The 19,141-nt window shown below is 46.6% G+C and overlaps 1 protein-coding gene across 3 annotated transcripts in view; it reads right to left on the bottom strand.

Moving 5' to 3' along the window:
* LOC147095840 (SLAM family member 9-like) overlaps positions 1-19,141 on the bottom strand; it is a 63,769-nt gene that overhangs the window by 12,130 nt on the left and 32,498 nt on the right. The window contains exons 2-6 of one of the 3 annotated variants that reach the window (XM_085974842.1): positions 11,756-12,094; positions 9,405-9,701; positions 7,604-7,732; positions 3,743-3,816; positions 1,647-2,939 (exon numbers count right to left, since the gene is read on the bottom strand). In XM_085974842.1, the coding sequence (XP_085830968.1) occupies positions 2,760-2,939; positions 3,743-3,816; positions 7,604-7,732; positions 9,405-9,701; positions 11,756-12,094 (1,019 nt within the window). In that variant the 3' untranslated portion in view covers positions 1,647-2,759. Of the gene's footprint in view, positions 1-1,646; positions 2,940-3,742; positions 3,817-7,599; positions 7,733-9,404; positions 9,702-11,755; positions 12,095-19,141 lie in introns of those variants that run through there. The other 2 variants (XM_085974843.1, XM_085974844.1) reach the window with 2 other exon arrangements.

The raw sequence follows: 19,141 nt of genomic DNA, 5'->3' as shown, positions 1-19,141 counted from the left end.
AAGATTGAAATGGATGCAGTTAGATTCACATAATCACTGGAATAACAAAAATAACAATAGAAGCAGTCAGAACATAGCAGAGAGGGAGAGACCATAGACAGAAAGGATGCTCAGGGCAGACAGACACAGGGAGAAAGTAACAGAAACCAGGGGGAAATTAACAGGAAACAAAAAATCATGAGGATAGTAACAGAGCCATAATGAGAGAGTAAGAGAGAGAGAAACAGCAAAAGAACAAAGGAGAGTAGCAGACAGAAGGTGGGTAAAACGGAGAAAATCACAAAGAAAAAATGTAAGAAGTCACACAACACCAGGTTATAGTCCAACAGCTTTATTTGAAATCACAAGCTTTCGGAGCGCTGCTCCTTCGTCAGGTGAAGTGGAGAAATGCATAAAGACACAGATTATATAGTCAGAGAATAATGCCAGAAAGCTTGTGATTTCAAATAAAGCTGTTGGACTATAACCTGGTGTTGTGTGACTTCTTACATTTGTTCACCCCAGTCCAACACCGGCATCTCCACACCATGACAAAGAAAAAAGGGGGAGAGTAAGACAGAAGAGGGGAAGTAACAGACATCAGGAGAGGAATAGAGACACAAGGGGTAATTTTAACTGAACGCATCGGGCGGGAATCCCACGGGCTCGGGTGGAACACCGGTTTTACACCCCGCCCGATATTGCTCTCCACTGACTTCAATGGAGAGTAAAATCAGACGGGGTATAAAACCAGCGTTGCACTTGATCTAGTCAGTTTCTCGACAGTTGGATTGGGTTAAAATTACCCCCACAGTGTGAGAGTAACCATGACACAGGGAAAGAGTAACAGAAAGCGATACTTTTATTGACCTCATCACTCCAAAAAAAAAAGGAACTGAGGTGGTGGTCCATCAGACCCCAGTAGGATCGATGAATGGGCAAGGGGATCTTATTTGAACTCTTATGCTGTGGAACAAAAATTAATTAATTAAAAGAATAAGTAAACGCAACAGGCAGACTGTACCATTTTAGATGTCACTTTCAGAATTCTTTCAGGGTTTGCATGAATAACAACGCTCCTCGAGCTACAGACCAGCCATGATGTAATTGAATGACAGAACAGGCTCGAGGGGCTGAATGGCCTACTCCTGTTCCTGTGCTCCTTCAGTCCTTGACTGCTACAGCTCAGGCATGGGGCCAATAGAGCAGATCTTGCAAGCAGCATTTAGACCATTTGAGCTGGCCCTGGTCAAAGACCAACCTTGGTGAGGGGAGCAATGCCAAGATGTTGGTGCGATAGTTATAAGACAATGCCTTGGAGAGACAAGGCAAAAGCTGTTAGCATCAGAACAACGTGACATGAAAAACTTGGCAAATAAGTATAAATGTAATGGAAGCCCTTGGTGTGGCAGTCAGAGGACAATAGAAGAGGCTGGCAAAATGATAGAATGCAATGGAAGACATCGGTGAGGCAGTATTAGTACAAGGACAACCCCATGATAAAGAGCAATGATACATGGGAAGAGGATAGCTTGGTCCGGATATATAAATACAACTTTTAAGGCTTTAACGGGATAATGCTAGCACACAGAGGCAGCAGTAAAACAATAATAAATTGGTGAGACAGCAATAACACAGCAAGGCAGTGACAACACAATGCAAAGACGTTGGGAATACATTCTTTATAGAATGAAAATAGCGACAATTCTTATCCATAAATACAAACACAATAAATAGGAGAGGTTTGCTGGGCACTGCAGATTAGAATTACACTTCAGCGAGGTGCAGAGTTCAACGTAGGATTCTTCCCCATTACCATAGGGCCCGTTATACCCGGCTTCAATGCATGGTTCCCAGCCTCACGTTTCAATGTAGACCCATTCATTGCAACTGGATCTTGGATTCTGAATTTCCCACTTACTTAGGGATGATTCCAAGTCAAAATTCTCCAATGACTTGAAGGGGGGTGGGGGTAAAATTGTGGGCAGCCTGTTCCCAAATTCGCGATAGGTGCTCTCAATTGAGCCCAGGCACCAAAAACAAATATCTGGGTGCCATACCGTGATGGGCAGTAGTTACATCAGGAGTAATCCACAAGTCTGGTGTGAACGCCAGCAGGATCACGATCAGATGAACCCCTCCCTTCCCAACTCTGACACTACTGTCGTTCATGGAAGACTGTAGAATTCAGCACTGCCCTTGAAAGCGGAATGAAACAGGGAAGCTCTATCAGCGATACCGCCCACCAGCCTCTGTTGTACACGAAACAACTTGTCTGACAGCTCCAACAATGGCTGTCGGCCTCAAGTATTATATTACCACTTTGTCCATTTATGTCTCAGTGAGTGGAGGGGAGAACATCTGTCATTAATCCTGTAACTCCAGGGAATTGTACATCAGAATTAGAGTAAGGGTGCTGCTTTGGAAAGCAATGTGTTGCCAAAATCCATCTTGGGAATGATGCAATGCAAACCAGATACAGACGCCAGAGAACAATGCTCAGCGGACACAAGCATGTGGCTAGGACAAATGCAGACACTTAAAAGCACAGTCATGTTTAAAGCTACTTTCATGACAGGGTTACAGTTTGTTAGAGTGTGCTTCAATCCAAGCATGGTGCAGCCAGAATTATTCTTGTTAAGAGTTGCACCTGAGATCCATTCTCAAAGTTTGTTTAGTGTGTCAAGCAGCTGGTAGATCTGGGTTCAGGTCTCTGATTCTCAACCGGCTGACTTTTAATTCCACAGATCTTCCCCAAGGAGACACGGCCAAGCAATTCCTCAGAGGGCAGGAAGGAAGAAAATGGGATAGAGAATCAATCCCAGGCAGCACTCAGGTATGGCCTGGAGCAGCTTTAACGGGCCATTGACAGAAGCTGGGAGAAGCTTATCCATCTGTGCTCGTGGCTGGGGTTGCTGTGCGCTGCCCGGAGGCCTCATTGGGGACTGGGGAGAAACTGGCTGAAAGGGAAATAGAGTAAAAGAAATAGGAGATTAGAGTCACAGTTAGATACCAGGACTGTACATCTCCATCTTGTTATTGTTCACTGAGAAACCCAGGTGAAGGACCAAAGTCCACCGTGGCTGGAAAGAGCAGAAGAGAAGACAAGGTTAATCAGGAAGCAGTGGTTAGACAATGTCAAGCGTAGGTTTTTATTCTCACTGTAGATTGTAGGAGGAAGGGAAGGCTGAGGGAGGAAAGGAGCTCCATAGCTTTCAGGTTCTGAAAAAGAATGAGTTAAGAGTGGAAGAGTGTGATGATTACAACACAGTGAGGAAGAAAGAAGACTGATTCTTTGGAGCTTAGGAGAAACAAGAGAAGGCACTGTAGAGTCGCGTCGATAAAATAGGAAGAGACAGGACAAGTTGGAAATTAGAGGTTGGTGATCCGATAACATACTTTTTCTTGTATGAAGTGTGAGACAAGTATTAGAAATCCCCCCCACCGCCAAGATATGGGAACAGAGTTCATGCACATTAAAAGGAAACACATTAGGAAATCAGCAGCTTTGTGTTAGTGTTAGAAACCTCACCACTGAGTCTTTGGAGTAGTCACCGCATGATGCACCATGACTAATTGGCACTTCCATTACCAAAGGTTTGAATTATTTGGAATGAATGTGGGATCTGCAGCTTTAAATAATGTCTCTTTTCCCCATTAAAACAGCCAGATGAAGTTAATTGTTAACATAGAGGAAACTGTAGCGAATGAGAGTGAATAGATCCAACATGGCTTTGCTGCTTGTACTGCTGGTTGTACTAACCTGGTCCCTGGCACTGCTCGGTCTCCTGATCTCAGCGTACAGTACTGGTTCACTTGCCCCCTCAGTGTTAGGAGCTTTAAATAAAAACAATTGCCGTTGGAACCATGTCTGGATGCTCGTTTTGTAAAAAGAAAATCCCTCCAATTTCCTTCCCTCTTTCCTGTGCTAAAGGCACCCTACGACCAACAGCTCATCCAGGTGAGCCTTCTCCGTGTGAAAGCCTAGATGCAAGTGCTGTCTGGTGACGCAACCACGGAGGACATCTCAACTGAGCCTGATCCTTCCCCCAGCAGGAACTCCCGCAAAGGCTGATTGATATTCCCCTTCACTGACCAGGCCCGTTCATAGACTGTCATTAGGGGAGTGGTGTCCAGTTATTCTAATTTAGTCACATAGCTCTATGTGACTTGATATTGGTGATCAGTCAGAGAGAGTCCTAAGCTGTCCTCTTGGATAAAACTAACGCTATTTCAAATTGAGAGTCCTCCGTTATTCAAGGTAAAGCAAAGCGTGGGGTGGAATAAAATTATAACTTTTTTGAACTGATACAACTCAAGTAGTGACCACCCTTGGCTGCCCCCGTTGGGAGGAATGACAGTCTCATCGTGACATTGGCCGCCCAGATATTTCTTTTGGAGGGAATTATTGATTGGCCTCAGTGGTGCATCTCGAACTACTCCAAAAGAAATCGCACAACCAAAGTTGGATCTAGAATTTTCTAAGATCAGCAGTCCATTCAGACAAACTTCACAAGTGCAATACTAAATTCAGTGTGCTAAAGTAGAGAAGGAGTTAATGTAGCATTTTTGTTGAGAAACCCAGGCGAAGTGCCAAGGTACACAGTGCAGGACTGCATCAAAGCTGAAATGGATAGGAGAGAAGATTTGATGAATCGGAAAGTAATATTTTGTTGGTGGTGCCAAGGTTGTAGATTGTAGGAGGAAGAGCAATCTAAAGGGGTTGTTTACGTTCTGGAAAAGAATGATTTAAGACTTGGAGACAATGTGCAGAGCCTTTGGTTACACGGAAGCTACAGTGCCGCAACAGGCCATTCAGTCGAACCAGTCCGTGTTGGTGTTTATCCTCTACATGAGCAGTGGTCCTTAGCCCATGTGCTTGCCCTGTTCCTGTATCCCTTTATCCCCCTTTCCACCTCTCTATCCTATTCCTAAAAGTTGACTTGAGGCTTAAATTTCGTCAGGTTTCCTGCCGCTGTAACTTTAGCGGAAGATCGGCTGAGACTCTATTTACACGTGTAGATGGGGTTTCTGCCGAACCTCCACCAAAGTTGCAGCAGGGGGGAGCAGGAGAAGCCCCAAGGAGGTCTATAAAATTATGAAAGGTTTTGTTAGAGTGGATACAGAGAGAATGTTTCCACTTGTGGGGAAGAGCATAACTAGAGGCCATCAACATGAGATAGTCACCAAGAAAACCAATGGGAAATTCAGAAGAAGCTTCTTTACCCAAAGAGGGGTGAGAATGTGGAACTTGCTACCACAGGGAGTGGTTGAAGCAAATAGTATAGATGCATTTAAGGGGAGGCTGGACAAACATATGAGGGAGAAGGGAATATAGAGGGTTATGCTGATAGATTTAGATGAGGAAAGTCGGGAGGAGGCTCGAGTAGAGCATAAACACTGGCATGGACTAGTTGGGCCGAATGGCCTGTTTCTGTGACGTATATCCTATGTATGAAATTTGCCCCCATGGTCTCTGCTTCAGTCACTAACTCTGGAATTGCAATTCGCAGCCTCACAACCTTCTGTGCAACAACGTTCTCCTGCTCTCTGTCTTTCAATCTTGTATTTTATATCCCCTTATTCTATACCCTTGAATCACTGGAAACAGTCTGCTTCTACTTACTATACCATCCCTTCGTAATTTTAAACACTTCTAAATCGCCCCTTAATCTCCTCTGCTCTAAGAAAAATAGCCCCAATTTTTCAAGGCTTTCCTTTCTGTATTTCCTCATATCAGGCAGCATCATAGTGAATCTGCGCTGTACTCAATTGCCTCAACATCCTTCCCTTCTGCGGAACTAAAGCTGCGCACAGCACTTTAACTGGTCTTGCTAATGCTTTATATAGATTCACCATTACATCTGGACTTTTATATTCCATTACCTCTTGCCATAAAGCCCATTATTCCATTAGCTTTCCTTGTGGCCTAACTTACTTGGAGGTGCTGCTTTTAATGTCTTAGGAACATAACCTCCCCCCCCCCACAAAACCCTCTGCTCTTCCACATCAGCCAACCTTCTCCCATTCAAAGTATAATCATTATACTGGAAGAGCATAGGGATAGAGGGAGGAGCAAAAGTAGGTAGGACAGCATATTTGGAGATTTAGAGAACAAGAAAGCACTGGCTGTTATAGCATGGTTCAAATAGAGAACAAGAAAGCACTGGCTGTTATAGCATGGTTCAAATAGAGAACAAGAAAGCACTGGCTGTTATAGCATGGTTCAAATAGAGAACAAGAAAGCACTGGCTGTTATAGCATGGTTCAAATAGAAAGAAGGGAGGGATTGGACCTAGAGGTAAGAGACGGTATCCCTATCAAACAAGTTTTTATTTTATCGTGTCCAGCAGTGTGACAAAGGTGGTGGCAGATCTTGCCCAGTTATGTTGCCCTTGGTTGTCCAGCTCGCTGTGTAATTCTGCTGTGATACAGTGTTCACTAAAGATGCTGGTAACATATAATGGCAAACAGCAATACTGCACGAACCTTCAAGTGGTGTTTGGACATTTTGGTTCCTTTCCAATTGAAATACTAATTGTTCATGAGGACACACTGATAGATCTAACACTGGATGCAGCGCTTCCCCGCCCTCTCCTCCCCTCCTGTCCACTCGCACTCCTTCAAGATCTCACTTTGGGCATCTAGTCAGTATACCATCAGCTCACCATCAGTCACTCCGCTCTGCGGATTCTATATACTGCAGATATGCGAAGGTGCTAGCTCATAGGACACTGGTTGTTTATACATACGGGGACGGCGGTGGGGGGAGGTCTCATTCCACAGCATCCAAGAAATGTCTCAGTTGTTGTTGTGATATTTTATATGTAGTGTGAGTTAGTGCCTCACAGATAATGTGTTTCTAATCTTTGCAGTTGATAGGAGACCCGCATACTATAGGTAAGGAGGTGAAATCAGTCATGACAATCAGTTGACATGTCACCACTACTACAATGAGTTGCATGCTATAAATGGAATCCGCTGTTAGGCGAATGGTTCCAGTTTAAGAGTTTTAAAATCCTTTCATTCTATACAATCAGTGCACAGGCTGAATAGCACCTATTAAACCTTTTAAGATTGTTGAATCACATTTCTCTTTGAGCCAACAGCCATTTGCTTTCTGCAATACAACACTGTCAGCCAAGTGTCCTTTCACCTCACATCCAGCTTGTGTAGGATAAGGTGTAGTAGATAAGTCCAAAGATGTGCGGGTTAGGTTGATTGGCTATGATAAAAATTGACCCTTAGTGTTAGGGGGATTAAATACGTGGGGTTACAGGGATCGGGTGGGATATGTGGGAAATGGCCTCTATCTGTACTGTGAGGTTTCTGTGATTTCTGTGAAGGTGCCACAGTGCATTCAACACTGTCCTTTCACCTCTGGGACTTGGTTTCAAATCCAGTCCATATGGACCGAGTACCAAAGTGTGTTAAGACACTGTCCGTTTACTTCTGGGACTTGCGTTCAAATCCTGCTCAGGAGGTTGTATAGTCTCACTCCACTAGTGCTTTACCAACAATCAACAAGGATGAGATAGGAGCTAAAAACCGAGATCCAATTATGGTTAGCAATCATTGGCCACTGGGATTAAACCCAAGAAGGTGAACAATCAAGAGTACCTGCCTTCATCGGGCTTGGGCTGTTTCTTTTTCCACAGCCAGACTATGAAAATCACAATCAGGATGAAAATAACTGCAATAGTCCCAGCAATTAGGCTGTTGTGGAATGCTGGGGAACTTTGTCCCTTGTCACCTGAGAAGAGAAAGACATTTGCACTGTGAAGATTCTATTCATGTGTTAACACATAGGAATGCTAAATGAACATACCGTCAAAAAATTTATAATAAACTTGCATTTTCTCCACATTTTTTTTTTTTTTTATAAAGAGAACAAATATAAGATCCTGTGCCCATGAGATGTTCAGAGAACTAACCTTTGGGAACAAGAGTGGCCGAAGAAAGCATTGTGGTCCAGGCCTAGATGTGAAAATCTCAATACAATAAGCATACATTGGCCTCTGATTTTAGTGTTCACCCTGATAATGACCCCTTCGCCCTACTGATGAATTCCAAAATTCTTGTTACACCAGATTAATCCTAAACACAAGCCTGGCCATCGATGTGTGCAATGGCCGATGGCACACAGCACATCTCTTCTCTTTTCGATCGATTCCTGCTCAATGATTCGGACGATCCCTCGTTCTCTGCTTTTTTTTTTTGACTTGATGTGATTTTTCAGATTAAACCCGAAGTTTTCTGATTCAGGAGCTCGGTTTTATTTTTAGCCTTTACTTGCTTGCAACTAATTTCATGCGATATTTTGGCCCAAGTTCAGGAAAAAAACAATAAAACTGCAAATCTGAAGGCTTAAGCACACGTAAATGATAATGGGCCAATTACAGTCGTCGATAGCCTAACTCCTGCAGCTCTGACTGGGACAAAGATAAAGCCATTAATTTTAAAACTGAAAGTTTAGGAAGTCAGTTAAGGGTGTATGGCTTGGCAAGGAAGCTGCCTTATGCCCTACACTGAGACATTTTCATTACCAGCTCACTGAGTATGACTGCAGTATAACTCCCTTCTTCTAAAGACACTGACTTATGCAGGAGTACAGTTCCATGGATCTCAGCCACATTCCAGTAGCAAAGTCATCTAGACAGTGAGAGGATAATTTCATCTGAACCCGCCGGGTAGGAAACTCACAGGATCGAGTGAAACACTGGTTTTACACGCCGCACAGTAGGTCTTCATTGGTGAGTAAAATCGGTTGGATGCATCCGATCTCCTCAATTTCCCGACGGGTGGGTTAGGTTAAAATTATGTCCCCGTCCCCCCATTTTGAGTATCAGCAGGCTATCACCCGATGTCCATCCAGGTGCACATTTCCTAGCAGGGGGTCTCTGGAAAATGATCAGAAGCAAGAGCACTTGCTGGTTTTTCCCCTCCCTAGCACAGGGAAACCGAAGCCATTTATAGTGCCCTTCCCACTGTCCTGTGACCATCCTTGTCTGTACGGCTCACTTGTACACCAGGCAGTGTATTTATGAATGCATTTATCAATGGAGCTATCAGGGAAAATGTGTGTGATTGGGCGGGGCGGAGAGGGTGCCGCAATCTTACACAGCAGTTCTATCACTGCATCAATGGTGTCAAACTTAATAAATCCCACCTCCCAGAGCCAAGCTCTGACTGACCAACAGATGGTGCAAAATGGAGAGAGGCAGCAAAGTAAACATTGAAGATTTACACTTAGACTGCAGATTCCTACAAAACCTCTCTGCAAGCACCAGTCCATCTGAGACCTGAAAATTTTAATTCTAGGTCAGCACCCAAGAGTCAGTGCTATCAGGATAGAAGGGGAGAAAATGGGAAAAAAATAACACTCAATATTTCTGGAAACGGGGGTAAAAAGATATAGCACAAACCTCCTGCTGCTGTGATGTTACAGGAGCCTGCGAGGTCCACGCTCCCAGTCTTCTCACTAACAGGGTTTCTCACTGTGCAGTTGTACACTGTGCTGGTATCGTGTGGGCTTAAGGACACTCCCAGTCTCCTCCCACCGTCAGTCACACTGTGTGACCCGTCATCTGTGACCTTCCCTCCTCCTCTCCACCAGCTGTAGATCAGGTCACTGCCGCTCTCCACTGAACAGCTCAGGGTAACATTACAGATCTCATCAGAGGAGACATTGCTGATCTGTATTCTTGGAATTGATGCACGTTCTGTTTAAAAAGAAAAGCATGAATAAAGATCATAATATAACAACATATAGAAGGTAGGTGGGTATCGGGGATGTGTTTCCCAGTCACCATGGTATCCTGGAACTTGTTTGATCGCCTTTGTGCATCACAGAACAATTTCCTAAAGTTTCTTTCCTAAGTTGCCCTAAGTTTCTTTTGCCTCTCAATAACAATATAGGACAGGCTCAATAGACCGGCTGGTTTTTTTCCCCCCTGTCCTTCATTTTCGTATGCTTCGCAACATGGAATACCCCTTGCGAATACTAAGCAACAGAAGCTGGATGCTGCTGACTCCCTCAGTAGCCAGTGAGCCTTGCAATGGGAAGCTGGGAACTGCTACTTCAGAAAAATGCAGGAGCCCACAGATTGCAGCAACAACCCACCTGCTTTATGAGACCTTCTACAATGCTGGGTCAAAATCCTGGAACTCCCAGCCTCAGCATTGTGGCAGCACCTTCACCACAAGGACTGCTGCGGTACGAGAAGAGGGTTCACCACACCTTCTCAAGGGCAACTACAGAGGGAGTGCAACAAAGATTCACCAGACTGGTTCCTGGGATAGGGGGGATTGTCCTATGAGGAGAGATTGAGTAGACTAGGCCTATGTTCTCTAGAGTTTAGAAGAATGAGAGGTGATCTCACTGAAACATACAACATTCTTATAGGGCTTGACAGGGTAGATGCAGGGAGGATGTTTCCCCTGGCTGGGGAGTCCAGAACCAGGGGTCACAGTCTCAGAATAAGGGGTCGGCCATTTAGGACTGAGATGAGGAGAAATGTCTTCACTCAGAGGGTGGTGAATCTTTGGAATTCTCTACCCGAGGGCTGTGGAGGCTCAGTCGTTGAGTATATGCAAGATAGAGATCGATTAGTTTTTTGAATATTAAGAAAATCGGGATATGGGGATAGTGGAGGAAAGTGGCGATGAGGTAGAAGATCAGCCATGATCTTATTGAATGGTGCAGCAGGCTCGATGGGCCAAATGGCCGACTCCTGCTCCTATTTCTTATGTTCTTAACTACGGATGGGTAATAAATGCTGGCCTTGCTAGCGACGCCCATATCCCAAGAATGAATTAAAAAAATTCATTTGAATCTGGGGTTGGGGAAATTATCCTGTCAGTTCTGCAACTCTTTTTTTTAAGTTGGGAAATTCTGATGCAAGAAGCAGCTGCCCACATCCATTGAGACATAATCAAAAAAGGCAGGATTGGTCGGATGACATGCTCCCACCAGGAATCCTGCCAGCTCTTCCTTTACTGGGGCAAAAGTATAACATGCTTGGTTGAGTTTGGAGACCTAACTGGGAAACGTGGATCAGTGGAGCATTTCCAGCAGTATTCCGGCACAGGCACGATGGGCCAAATGGCTGCCTCCAATTCTGTATCATTCTGTGATTCTATAATCTTGGGGGAAAAAAATGATCTCCATCTGCAGCGCCCCCCCGCAAGAGCAGCTGGATGCTGCTCTGATATTCCTGGCCTCTCGCAGGTCCAACATCCACACAGTGCTGTAAATGGCATGAGCGGCTACCTCTTTTATGCCAATGAGCCCGTTCCCAAGATTTGGGACGGAATCACTGCCAGGAAAATCACCCCGACGCACCTCTGGCAGCGAAGCGGCCCTTCAGGAAATTCGGCCCCCTGATGCATGAAGTGATGGTACAACTGGTCGAGGTCCCCCTGCCCTCAGGTTTTCTGTTGCCCTTCATATGAACAGAAGATAATGATAAAACTGAGTGACGTCCTTCCACGATATTTACAGTATCCTGGGTCTGACCCAAACACAACAGAAAATCGGACGGGTTGGAGCGCACTCCCTTAGAGGAACCAGCCCAATTTTCCTCCATTAATTTAAATACAGAGAAAAATATGGCAGGTTCGACAGGCAAGCGCTCCAACCCGTCTGATTTTCCAGTACTCACCGTGCCCACATGACCCAGGGCACTTGGGCACAGACCCAGGAAGATCTCCCCTATCATCTTTAACCACAAAGATTGGTAGATCAGAAAATGCTCTTTAATTAAAGTGAGATTACCGTAAACTTGCAGTTCCACCACTTCTTCGTGTACACCTTGTCCTGATCTTGCATTAACTTCATACAGACCTTGGTCATTTTTTATCAGGCTCTGTATTTCCAGGCTGTAGTCGTTGAGGTTTAACCTGAACCTGTCTCCAAGCTCACTGTCACAGTCTACTGGGTTCTTTAGCAATCTCCTACATACTTGAATCTTTCTCCCAGTTATTGACTTTCTGAAGTCCCAGGTAATTGTCTCAGGTCCTGTTCCTGGTATATTTACTGGTAAATTAACTGACTGTCCCAGAGTCCCATTCACCAGGCGTCGAGGGACTGGATTACCCACAGCCTCTCCCAGACCTGAAACAGAAACAGAAGGACAAGCCCGTTAGTGTCTTTAGTTCTGATGTGTTGGTGTCTGTGTTTTTACAGTCTGACATCTGTTGAGCTTTTTAAACTGATGCCGAACATTTCAAAACATGTTCTCCAGCACTGAAGCTCATTTTTGTGGGGAGCAGCTGCCTTTTAACAAGATCCCTCAGACATTATGGGCTGGATTTTAATTCAGGGGCGGGCTGGGGTCGTGTAATCTGCATTTCGTGTTATCCACCCGAATCTAAATTGATGTGGGAAAATGATGCGATTTTAACTTAATTGGCCAATTGAATTCCAACGTGCGAGAACCCATGGCCAATGAGTTTTTCCCAGTCTGAAAGTCGCCTCCGATGACATCATCATTGCTGCTGCATTTAAGGTCTGCAACAAGCCTTGCTTCTTCTGCAGCCTGCCAACCTTTTGGCCTTTCATGCTACAGGGACCTGGAGGAAGAATGGCCAGCCGGAGACCTGGGGCTGCTCCGAAGTTTGATGACGTTGCCTTGCAGGCTTTAGTTGAGGGAGCAAGAGCTCATAAAGAGGTGCTCTTCCCTTCTTCAGGGAGGAAGAAGCCTCCCCAGCAGACCAAGGCTGTGTGGATCCAGGTGGCAGAGGAGGTCAACTCATTATCAGTAACCCACAGAACCTGGATTCAATGCAGGAAGAGATTTCATGACCTTCTGCGCACTGGAAAAGTGAGTATGAATTTCCCATCACCCTCAATCTGATCCCCATTGCCTTTCCTCACCAGCACTCAGCTTTAGCAATCTCTTCCTCCACATCCCACTTGACACTGACATCCATACACCCTTACCTATTCCCTCTCTCTCTATGGTCACATTCACCTAACTATTCGACTATGCAGCCCTCGCACTCCCTATCACTGTGATGCTATGAAAACAACTGACAACACACAGGGAGGGCCCTTGGTCTTGCCACCTCACTCCATATTTGTCTCCTAAGTATCTATGCTATGGAATCTCTACACTCACTCCTTCATTCTCACTCAACTTCCACTTGTCTCCCTCATTGCAGGAAAAGAGAGCTCACAATAAGCGAGAAAGAGCGAGGACAGGAGGAGGGCCACCCTCAGTAGCCCACCTCACCCCCTGGGAGGAGGCGGTCTCGGAGATCTTAGGAGTGGAGGAAGATGCGCAAGTGGGGGACAGGCAGAGGGGTGCATCACAGCAAGCTGGTGACAGAATAGTTTTCCATCTCATTGACATTGCATGAGTTGCTGATAATGATTCTGAAGCTCTAACAGATGGACTTATGATCATCTGCAATATGCAATGTGCATGTAACCTTGGCATCACATCTCTGACTCTTTCCTTTACTCCCCCACAGGACCATCACAAGCACCCGTCCCAGGAGGAAGAGCATGAGCCTGAAGACTCCTCAGAGGAAGTTGCAACCTCTGAGGGCACAGCGTCAGCAGAATTCAGCACACCCAGCACCAGCGCAGACACACACCTCGGTGGGACCTTCGGGACATAGAGTAGTGTTGTCACCTGGTGTATCACAGCTCACAAGTGAGCATCACCAGATTGTGGAGACAGGGACAGCAGTGGAGAGTCCTAGTCGGAGGACGCAGGATTCTGCCAGCTCGGCTCTGCTGCAAGTCGACCCTCTGCCTCTGGGTCCATCCATAAGATCAGCGGTGCTGGAACTCCAGGAACAGATGCAGGAGTCTCTGGCAGGTTGTGTCTCCAGGGTCGCTGCGAGTGTGGAGCGAATGGAGGAGTCCTTAGCAAACATGAGCAGAGCCTTTGTGGAGTCATTGGCACATGAACGCATCACCATGGAAAGGATGGCAACCTCTATGGAGGTGATAAATCGCCAGAGTGCAGAAAACATGGTGAATGTTCATAATAGAATGACATCTCTGGAGGAGCGATGGTCAGTACAAAGAAGGTTCACTCGGTTAATCCCGGGGATGAGGGGGTGGTCATATGAGGAGAGGTTGGGTAGATTGGGACTCTACTCATTGGAGTTCAGAAGAATGAGAGGCGATCTTATTGAAACATATAAGATTGTGAAGGGGCTTGATCGGGTGGATGCGGTGAGGATGTTCCCAATGATGGGTGAAACTAGAACTAGGGGGCATAATCTTAGAATAAGGGGATGATGCTCTTTCAAAACTGAGATGAGCAATTTCTTCACTCAGAGGGTGGTAGGTTTGTGGAATTTGCTGCCCCAGAAAGCTGTGGAAGCTACATCATTAAATAAATTTAAAACAGAAATAGATAGTTTCCTAGAAGTAAAGGGAATTAAGGGTTACGGGGAGCGGGCAGGAAATTGAACATGAGTCTAGGTTCGGAATGGTCATGGCCCTGTGGATAGTGGAGTGGGCCCAGGGGCCGTGTAGCCTGGTTCTGCTCCTAGTTCTTGTGTTCTAATTCTGTGTTAGATTTCAGGAGATGGTTTTATTCCTGTTCCTGGCTGGGTGGAGATCGCCTTTACAGAAGGTAAGTACTGTTGAAAATATAGGGACAGAGTGATCTCCTGGACGAGTTTCGATCGCCTAGATGGGTCGGAGAGGAATTTCCCAGATTTTTCCTCCCAAATTGGCCATTGGGTTTTTTAATCTGGTTTTTCGCCTCTCCCGGGAGATCACATGGGTTTGGGTGGATGGAGAGTGGTAGAAGATTTGAGGTTAGGATCAGATCAGCCATGATCTTATTGAATGGTGGAGCAGGCTCGAGGGGCCGATTGGCCTACTCCTGCTCCTATTTCTTATGTTCTTATGTTCTTAGAAACCAGACCTTCATGGAAGTCCTTCTGAGTAGGACTGCCAGTGCAGATACGGGTCCCCATGGCCCCCCTGATGTGCAGCAAGGTGCTCTCAAGCCACTTGCAAGCGCTGAGGGGGACCTGACCCATGTGAGGGAAGTTGGTGGCAGACATCAAGGAAGTGGGGGCTCCTCTCCAAGCGCTCACACTTCCATGCCACTGCAGAGCCCTCGGTCAGAGCCCCACCAGAGTCCACACCCATCTGAGATTGGCATCTCAACCCCTGCACAGCCGCAGGAGCAGTAGACTGTTGCAGAGCCCTCACAGGTTTCCAACCCCAGAGGACGCCCACCAAAGGTGTCGAGACAGGAGCAGCAGGAAAGTGAGCAAGGGGCCTCCACATCTGCTGAAGCCACAGGGGAAGCACCACGTACGAGCACGCGTAAGAGAAAGATACTGTGCAAATAGTCACAAGGGTAGTCATTTGGGTGAAATTTGATGTTTTCTGTGAAAAAGCCATCAGATGAATAATGTAAATAAAAACTCTGATGGCTACTGCTGTAGTTGTGGCGTGTGTCATTTCGCGAATGGGACTTTAACATTGAGGGCTTAGGATTACTTGCAATAGTCAGTATGGTGGTCAAATTGCTAGGAATCCGCTGGTCCTTGGCCATTGTCGATGCTCAAGTAAGAAGCTGCGAGGCAAAAGTGCTTGATTGGCTAGGCTAAGCAAATCTGGCCAAGATGAGTGCGTTCCTTGCATCACGGGCAGCAATGTTCTTGCGTACTGCTGCTGCTGGTTGATGGGCCTCTGCAAGATGTTCGTTTTCGCTCTCCTCCTCCTCCTCATCTGAGGAGGATATGTGACGAGCCACTTGGTCCTCAGGAATCTGCAAGCCACGACACTGTGCCATGTTGTGAATCTGCAAACCACGACGATACTGGACACCCTGGCTGCTGAGTACTGCAGGGCTCCACCTGATCGATCCAGGCATCTGAAGCGCATCTTCAGCAAACCGATGGTTTGCTCAATTATGGCTCTGGTGGACATGTGGCTGGAGTTGTAGCTCTCCTCAGCTTCGTTGGATGGTCTCCTCAATGACGTCATTAGCCACGTCTTCAGGCGATAGCCCTTGTCTCCAAATAGCCATCCGTTAAGTTGGTCTGGCGGACTGAATAGCGGAGGCACACTAGACTGGCACAGTATGAAGGAGTCATGGCAACTATAAGGGTACTTGGCACAAACATGCAAAATTTCCTTCTTGTGGGTACACACCAGCTGAACGTTAAGGGAGTGGAAGCCCTTGCGGTTGACAAAAATACCTGGATTGCGATGGGGTGCCTTAAGGGCCACATGTGTGCAGTCAACGACGCCCTGCACCCTTGGAAAGCCTGCCAGATTAGCTAATCCAACCGCATGCGCCGTGACACTTGCTTGATCCTTGGTGAAATGGATGTGATTGTGCGCGATGGCAAAGAGGGCATCGGTTACCTGCGTGATGCAAGTGTGTGTGGCCGCCTGGGAGATGCCACTGATGTCTGCCGCTGATCCCTGGAATGAGCCTGAGGCAAAAAAGTTGAGTGCGGTGGTGACTTTGACGGCCACTGGTAAGGGTTGTCCACCTGGTCCTCTGGCCTGCAGGTCTTGTTGCAGCATTGCACAGATGTCACCCACTACCTCTCGCAAAAGTCGGAGCCGCCTTTGGCACTGCTGCTCAGACATGTTGAGGTAGCTGACCCTGTGTCCATAGACCCTGTTTGGGGGGTATCTCCTGCGCCGACGGGCTTCCATGCGCTGGACCCCTTCTGGCCTGTGCAGCTTCAGGTTGGTGAGCAGCAGCTTGGCGCTCCTGTTGTTGCTGCTGCTGTTGGTGCTGCTGTTGTTCCTGATTCTGCTGGTGCCGTGGCTGGTCTTCGTCCTCATCTAATGTCCAGAAGGGAAGGAAATAAATGGCTCCCATGCTTCTGGTATATGCCTCAGTTGAGGAAGCGCTCCGTGAAGGTGGCGAGAGGGGTTTCCCAGGAGGTCACACTGGAGATGGGTGTCAGGCTCCAAACTTCCACAGCTGTGGTTATGCCTTCTAAAAGTTCCCCCAGACCGGAGACTACAAAGTCCTGCCACCTGCAAATGATGGCTGATCAAATCTCCTCTTTAATGGTTGAGCTGCAGCTGATAGTCGGCAATCCAATTGTGCTCCCGCCAGGTTTCACCGTCGTGTTTCAGAACAGGCAGGTTTCACGTGGGAAAAGGGTTAAAATCGCAAAGACCTTTCAAAATGGCATTATAGAGGCAATTTAGTGCTTGTTAAGGGCCTTAATGGCCTATCTCGCCTCCAGATGGGACCATTAGACACGAATTAATGAAAATTGCTTGGAGGCAGGGTTGGGCCCGCACGCCAGTTTTTGCAATTTTAACCCCCCACACGCCTCCAATCCCACCTCCACGGCCCAATGAAAATCCTGCCCTACGTCTCCCCAGGACCACCGCATAGGAAGAACCATCTCGGGCTCTTTAATAAACATCCCTGTGAAGTCTGTTCCCCACCCTGATTGGGAATCACATCACATAGAGCTGCACAAACACTAATATAGCAACAATCAGAAGCCAGAGCTTTTAAAGTCAGAAATGCTCAGTGTGGGAGTTTCCCTCATGATCCATGTGCCTGAGACATCAACTCACAGCAAAGACATAAACAGAAAAATAAAGAAGGACTTGCATTTCTATAGGGCCTTTCACAACCTCAGGACGTCCGAAAGCGCTTTATCGGCAACAAAATATTTTTTGAAGTGTAGTTACTGTTATGTAGGAAACGCGGCAGCCAGTTTACGCACAGCAAGCTCCCACTAACAGCAACGAGATGATGACCAAATAATCTGTTTTAGTGATGATGGTTGAGGGATAAATATTGGCCAGGACACCGGGGATAACTCCCCTGCTCTTCTTCAAAATAATGCCATGAGATATTTTACATCCACCTGAGAGAGCAGACGGGGCCTTGGTTTAACGTCTCATCCGAAAGACGGCACCTCCGACAATGCAGCACTCCCTCAGCACTGCACTGGAGCGTCAGCCTGGATGATTCTGCTCAAGTCCCTGGAGTGGGGCTTGTACCCACCACCTTCTGGCATGGAGACAAGAGTGCTACCACGGCTGACACACCCAACACAGGTTAGAGCAGGAGACTGTGGGCCACAATGGACAAACAGATGACATAAGTGTATTCATAGAATCATAGTATTCTCTCTCTTATCCTCTTAATGCCTCATTTTACTCATAGAATCTTACAGCACAGAAGGAGGCCATTTGGCCCATGGTGCCTGTGCCGGCTCTTTGAAAGCGCTATCCAATTAGACCCACTCCCCTGCCCTTACCCCATAGCCCAGCAAATTTACCTATTCCTTTCTCCACACCCCCCCACCCCCCTTTACAATCTGTCTGCCTGGGTGTGAGATTGGCGAGTGTGGGCCTATTGAATTGAACAGAGGAATTTTGCTGCTGCTTTGAATGCTTGGATAGCCCCACCCTCATAGCTGGGGTACATTTTCAACTTTCCGCTCAGGTGTAAGACCGGTATTGTGGAACGGCCACCTGAAGTCAATGGAAATAAATAGCAGGAGAGATGTAGAACGTGCTGCCGATTCGCTATCACCCGTTTTGCACTATCGCCCAGAGACAAATTTACCCCAAGCGGTAGCTGATCCACAACACCAGATTTTTGCCTGTGTAGCAATTTGAAAATGTACCCTGCTGTTGTCTCTTTCCCTTGCTGTCTAGTGAGAGGAATGCTGCTAATTAGAGGAGTGGAACTTACAATAGTCAGGGAGGGGGAGTGAGGTCTCATGTGTGAGTTTCCTGTCTTGGGTGTGTTTCCTGTCTCATGTGTCCATTTCCTGTCCAATGATAGAGGTTGGAGGAGGGAGCTGGGTGGTTGTTGAATGCTTAGATTCTACTCAGTGACAGGGGAGAGGCGCCAGTTAAAACAGGAAAGCACATTTCAGATATGCATTTCTTGTACTATCCTTGACTTCACCGTGACTGCACAGAGTTCACAAGGTCGCAATCTTTCAATGGGAAGACTGTAGTGTTGATGTTTTGGCAGGACATAATCAAATTGGCTGAAGGGCCTACTACTTCATTTATTCGGTGATCTCTTTACGATGTCTCTGAGTCCTGCCATTACGCACTGTCCAGATTTGCACATAAACAAATTCCTTTAGATGTGGTCGTATCACCAGAGCCTGATTCAGTTCGTGCCATTTGACCATTTACAGGAAGTGGTCGGCGGGGGAGAAGAATCCA

The sequence above is a fragment of the Somniosus microcephalus genome, unplaced genomic scaffold, assembly GCF_052327205.1.
Source record: "Somniosus microcephalus isolate GS21.2 unplaced genomic scaffold, FLI_Smic_1.0 unresolved_chr1, whole genome shotgun sequence".
NCBI classification, from domain to species: Eukaryota; Metazoa; Chordata; class Chondrichthyes; order Squaliformes; family Somniosidae; genus Somniosus; species Somniosus microcephalus.
This window is presented reverse-complemented; position numbering and strand designations above follow the sequence as displayed.